The sequence below is a fragment of the Ascidia mentula genome, chromosome 5, assembly GCF_947561715.1.
Source record: "Ascidia mentula chromosome 5, kaAscMent1.1, whole genome shotgun sequence".
Classification (NCBI taxonomy): Eukaryota; Metazoa; Chordata; class Ascidiacea; order Phlebobranchia; family Ascidiidae; genus Ascidia; species Ascidia mentula.
The window spans coordinates 15,572,092-15,577,748 of record NC_138570.1 but is presented as its reverse complement, the minus strand read 5'-3'; the positions used below and the strand labels follow the sequence as shown (position 1 = coordinate 15,577,748).

Sequence of the window (5,657 nt, the reverse complement as noted above, 5' to 3'; positions counted from 1 at the left end):
CCTGCTCAGAGCGTCGTCCAGTATGCTAGCACCAGAGGTTTCTACTGTTCGCCCAGTTTTTATCGTTTTATCATTAACATCTAACTATGTCTTTTCTGTTTACGTTATTTGTAGAACTGAAGATGCTTTAATAAAAAGCGAAACATGTTTTATAAAATCAGAAGCGTGGACACAAAGTTGTTCTAGTAGCATTTAAATTTGAATTGATGGTTAACTTGTGTCACGTGAAAGAAGTGCTGCTGGTTAGGTCGATTTCATGAAGTAAAAACATTTTATTGCTAATTTTGGAACACATAGAAATACTGCAAATATTCGTGTTGAATACAAGTTTCCCATTACAAAAGGTTTAGAAGGTAACATAGCTACAAAACTCCAGTTAGAGAAAACACTGGTTAGTTCCTTAAAAGGACACACTTTCACGCACACTGCTGAGAACCTTCGATATTCGTACAAATCGCTCCTGGTGACGTGCAATTATTTCCGTTGAAATCTCCCACTTAAAAATAAACAATACTAAAGTTTATTGCGGGAAATGTCAGACAAATATTTTGGTTCAAAACTTTTTGTTGTTGTTGGAAAACTTTCTTACCGTACAGAAAACTCATTAATAAATTTCCCAGTGCAACAATAGCAGAATAACATGTTTATTGATACCGTACGTTTAGTGTTACTCTCTTAAGTTGTTGTTCAACGTTAAGCTCAATACGTTTTCTTTCAAATTACATTCGAACTATATGTCTGAAAGGTTTGAACATTGCGCTTACCAAAGGTCGCAGTCCATGCCCATGTTAGGCGGGTTTGTTCCCAGCTGGTTGCTTGGTCGGTTCGTGTCAGGGTTGCTCTGAAACCCCACACCTCGATCGCTGTGACGTTGATTGCAAACGTATCAGCTATGTCGTTAGCACCTGCAACGACGGCTACAACGCACTTCGGGGGTATCTTGTAGCAGGATGAAAAAGTTTGAGAAAACTGGTGAATACCGTCTGTGTCGGCACCGAAAAATCCAGAACCAGTAATTGCTGAAAAACAATTTTATATTAAATAATTGAAACTGATGAGCAAAAATATATTCATACCTAGTTTTAAGTTATTATGTTACTTCTATAAAGCAATTGCATACGCTTACACAAAGTGTTGCTGCAAAGAGCTGTTGCAACAAAGACTTGAAGAACCAGGACGCAAAGTTTTCCAGGCATTTCGAGTTTAAATTTATCTAAATCTTCACTTTTTGCGTCAATAAAACAGTGTAGAGAAACCTTAAACCAAGTTTATTCAGCGGTTAGCCAACATGTTTTTTCCCCATTGTTCCAATGACTGAGCTTCACATATACAGGCTATCTGGTCGTGTACGCCTATATCTAACCAAAGATAATAATCGTTTTTACTGTAATCTGCATCCTTTGAACCTTTCATTTCCCTTCGTGTAATTGCAATCACGTCGTTAAAGTTTCAAGAACAAGTGATTGTAAAAATCAAAATGCCGTGTTTTTACCTCAACAATAAAACGAATTGAAACTGTGTACTGGCAACCAGGCAATAACCCTAATGTTTGAATCTCTGTTCGGGTTCTGACCTCACTGCAGGCCGTTCTAACCAAAGGAGGTTTAAAGCAATGCATGATTAATCACTTAATTAAGGTTAACCTTTAGCTGAACCAGGTAATTTTGCATGAAGCATTTCCACTTATTCTGACGTGTTTTGATGATATTTATATGTTTTAATTCACATGGTGGATTGCTTTGTAGACCCAGAACCAAAAGAAAAGCATTTTATACACTAAACTTTTAAGGAAATTTTATTTTATGTCTTGAATACAAAAACGCTAAACATACACAGTTTTTCTCGTGCATACTCCGATTGTAGTAAAAAAAATTATTTTTCGGATAATAAAGTCACATTAGTGACGAAATTATGTTTCTGTGCTTCTCGTGGATAATTCTGATACCGTCCGGGTTTGCTTCGTACAACATGGGAGCCACAACTTCCGTACATCCTCATTTCGAACGCAGTTCGACCAAAAAACAAAAATTCCCTAGAGAAAGTCATTATATTTGTAAACAATGTCCATCGCTCCCAGTAGAATGGCACATTTATATTGTGTTCGAATTATGTATGAATAAAACGTTTAATATATTCATGACTTTGTTTTAAAACAGTCATTTTAAAAGCACTTGTTCTTTCGTATAAAAGCGGTGCTTTACTGCACGCCAGCAAAACTGATAGTGCTGTTACTCGATTTTTTTGCGGGTTAATAAATACTAAGAATCCTAAATCAAACATTGAGACAAAATACGAAATTTACTTACTTGTGTCGAGTTAAATAAGGTAAAAAGCCATGCCATAATGCTCCGATACAATTCATTATCAGCCAACAGCATGAGAAACCCGAATACCCAGGTCAAACCCATAATGCCAATTAATGTAACTGCTCTCAGGAAATTTTCCTGTGCACTTTTCTCCCTGGCTGTCGATCGAATCTACGAATGTTCATTATTTTATTAATCTTCAGTATCTGTATCTGTTTTTGAGTAATCAGTCTGTCAAAGTACGAAGGAAACAAGCGAACCCTCTGTCAACGTAAACTCATACCTTTGCTCTCAGACAAGTAAGTTTCACCATCACAGCAATGAAAAAGTAGACATTGCATAGAAACAGCATCCCAACCGGAAGCAGAAATCCATAGTAGAGTGAGTAGAGACGAAGCCAGCAGATGTGACGAGATTTGTACATCGATTCAAAGAAAATATCATCTAAAAATGAGATTTTACAGATGTGAGTATCCTCAGCACACACAAGTTAAACTTACCCGGTCTGTAGGCTTTAAGGTCAAAACCGACAACTGTAGTGCAAAAGTCAATCAAAACTATCACAAACGGTGTGATGTACGACGCGATGGCAGATTTTGCTGGCAAATTTTCGGGAACTCCCAAAACCTACAAAAATAAAGCATATTTTGCGTTGAATAAAATTTAAAGTCAATATATTAATACGTTTATTCGGCTGCATGATGATATTTGTTACTAACGGCACATTATTTTTACTTATTCACAATAAAAAATTGCAAAAAAAACATTTTTTGAAAGAAAATGGCAGAATTTTTATGCAGAAACTGGCGATGGCTTTTCGAAAATCTTAACTAGCTGAATTATTGTTGAATCATTTTGCTTTACACAATTATAAACCGATCTTAGTACATTTTTTTGCTGGTTTCGCTACATTGTCACGTCGAGGAACAGCTTGGGCTTAGTTTATCAAAAATGCAATAAATTCAAAACCTTAACTAAAGTTGAGTACATGTTGTAAGCGTTAGAAGTCATCCAGAACCAAGTAGCAAGCAGGAAGTAATGCAGCAAACATGTGAGTACGTAACACGGAATCCTCTGTGTTGCTTGAGTTCCACCAACGAGAAACAAAACGCAGACCAACATCAAACAAGTACATATATTGAGAAGAAACACCGTTGGTTTTTTACTTCTCAATTTCCTACAGAGACCAAAAGTATGATTATCAGTTGTGATTTATGCATGATTTTGTCGAAAATGTTATTAGAGGTTTTCAGGTACAGTTGACTAATTAGTGTCAAATAATCCATTAAATAAGTTGGAAAGTAAATAATTTCGAACGGAATTCCATCATTATATGTAAGATACTCACTGTATTGTAATGTAGATAGTAATGGTGGCTGCCAGGCAGATAATTGAGAGACCTAGACCGATATAAGTGACGAGACCCAATGCAAATGCTGACGGAAGGACTTTGGTGTCCTGAAAAACATCAACCCAATACCCTCACCAATAATAACATGCATAACAAGTAAGAAGTACACATGCACGTTAATCAGTAGTTGCACAGATAAGACTGTAACGGGATGCTTACTTGTTTTGATACATATGAGCCTATTGCGTTTTTTTTTAACTTAGCGATGAAAAAAGACATATTCTTTTCTTTAAATTAAAATGCTGATTAGTGGAAATTGTAAAAACGGTTGTGGAGAGGGAAATTTTATTTCTAAATTTTCTAAACGATTCTTTACTACCCAAAATTCATCATGCGTTTAAGACCACGGTTTCCAAATCATGATCGGTTTTGGGCGCTTGACATGATGAAAACCTTTTATCAGTGCCTATGCCATTTTATTTCTTTTGTGTGTTGTTTAGCGTGAAGTAGTTTTGCGAAAAATACGCATGATTTGATTTGAGCAGTCAATCATGCCATTGCATGAAGTATCACTGCGTGATTTCATTTGATAGATGTTATTTTTTTGTGGCAAATAATATTATATACAAAACCAATCTGCAAGAGTATTAGGTTTGACGTACCACCAGCATTGCGAAGTTTGCTAATTTGAAACATTTGCATTGCGGTGGAAAACTTCCGGGGACAAGTTGGCAGCCATTGGGAACCCACTGAAGCTGCTTGCTGTCCCATACGGTGCATTGGGTCCTTGTCACAATTTCCTGTAAATGACAATTTTGTTTCTCGCAGCAATTGACCAGCTTCAATAAAATGTTTAACGGGATATTTCACGGATGTTTTTTGAAAATGATTCCAACACTGCACAGTGCAGTCTCTATCACTTGGTCGCGCATAAAAATAAGCATTAAACTTATTTCCAATGTAACTATTAGAGTTGCTTAGATTAAATTAGAGTTGCAAATGACTTTAATTTTTACCTTCAGTGTTCCGTTTGTGAAAGGTTTGTTCCCCTGTCGACTTGTTTCGTTCTTAAAAGTTAGATTCAAGCTCTTACCGATTGAAAATTGATTGTAATTCCTAATACGAACCGAAATAACCTGTATACAGAAATAAAAATCAACTTGTAATTGTTTTATAACTACCTGAGGGTACCGACAAATGCCAGTCTACATGTGTTTTGAAAATCAGTTGTTTTAACAATTTCTACTGGGAAACTTATGCTTCCTATATGAAAAGGTTTTAATATAAATGCGTGTTTTATCGCTTCTTAAAAGGTGAATAAATTTGATGAAAAAATTATGATTTCTGACCATGCAAACATTCGAGTGAAAAGCTCTTACATATTTTGTTCGATTGGTTGATGTGAAAAGAACGTCATTGTCAAATTGCATAAATGAAACTCGAGGTACTGTAGTTTCTGTGGCAACCGCGGCTTCTGCGATAAGAGCTCCAGGTACAGTAACATCCACAGGTAGCACAACATTTGTTTCTGACTTTGTGGCGGGCGAATACGTTACATCGGTTGTTTCTCCATTGATGCCCATTGGTTTTGCTTGGACCACCTAAAGATGAGGGATCTTTGCTATTTTACCCGTGTTTGTTGGTCTTTTATTCCAGAAATACTAAGGTAATTTTATTACGGCGCATAAATCACTTTAGATAAGGCCCGTATACCCAGATTTTGGATATTTTAATTACACCACTGTTGTCACAAGTACAGGGACAAGAATTGTTTTTGATTTTCATACCATGCCAACCACTAGGTGCTGCTACTAATCAAGATTGTAATTACTTGTAGAGTAACTTGGTTAGTTTTCAGTGTAAGTTGCGTCTCATTTCCAGGAAGTGCAACTCGTTCCCCCAGATTTTGCAAGACGTTCAAAAGGTTCTGCTTTTTTTCTCTACTCTTTTGGGAACTTCTGTTCCAAAGAAATTAAGTAATATTTATTGTCCGATTTACA

At 36.2% G+C, this 5,657-nt stretch overlaps 1 protein-coding gene across 1 annotated transcript; it reads right to left on the bottom strand.

Moving 5' to 3' along the window:
- Positions 1–388: 388 nt before the first annotated feature.
- Positions 389–1,254, bottom strand: LOC145903837 (uncharacterized). The gene is made up of 3 exons (XM_082992003.1): positions 1,127–1,254; positions 765–1,019; positions 389–496 (listed from the first exon to the last, which is right to left on the bottom strand). Exons 1-3 carry the CDS (start codon positions 1,194–1,196, stop codon positions 417–419), a joined length of 405 nt encoding a protein of 134 aa, XP_082848129.1. The 5' UTR covers positions 1,197–1,254; the 3' UTR covers positions 389–416.
- Positions 1,255–5,657: the final 4,403 nt, after the last annotated feature.

Bases quoted from the DNA above. Each gene is read 5' to 3' on its own strand.
- LOC145903837 (XM_082992003.1), bottom strand. From the start codon at position 1,196: ATGCCTGGAAAACTTTGCGTCCTGGTTCTTCAAGTCTTTGTTGCAACA. The intron at 1,020-1,126 runs GTAAGCGTATGC...ATTGTTTTTCAG, and splicing joins TCTTTGCAGCAACACTTTGT to CAATTACTGGTTCTGGATTT. The intron at 497-764 runs GTAAGCGCAATG...TTTATTTTTAAG, and splicing joins GGCATGGACTGCGACCTTTG to TGGGAGATTTCAACGGAAAT.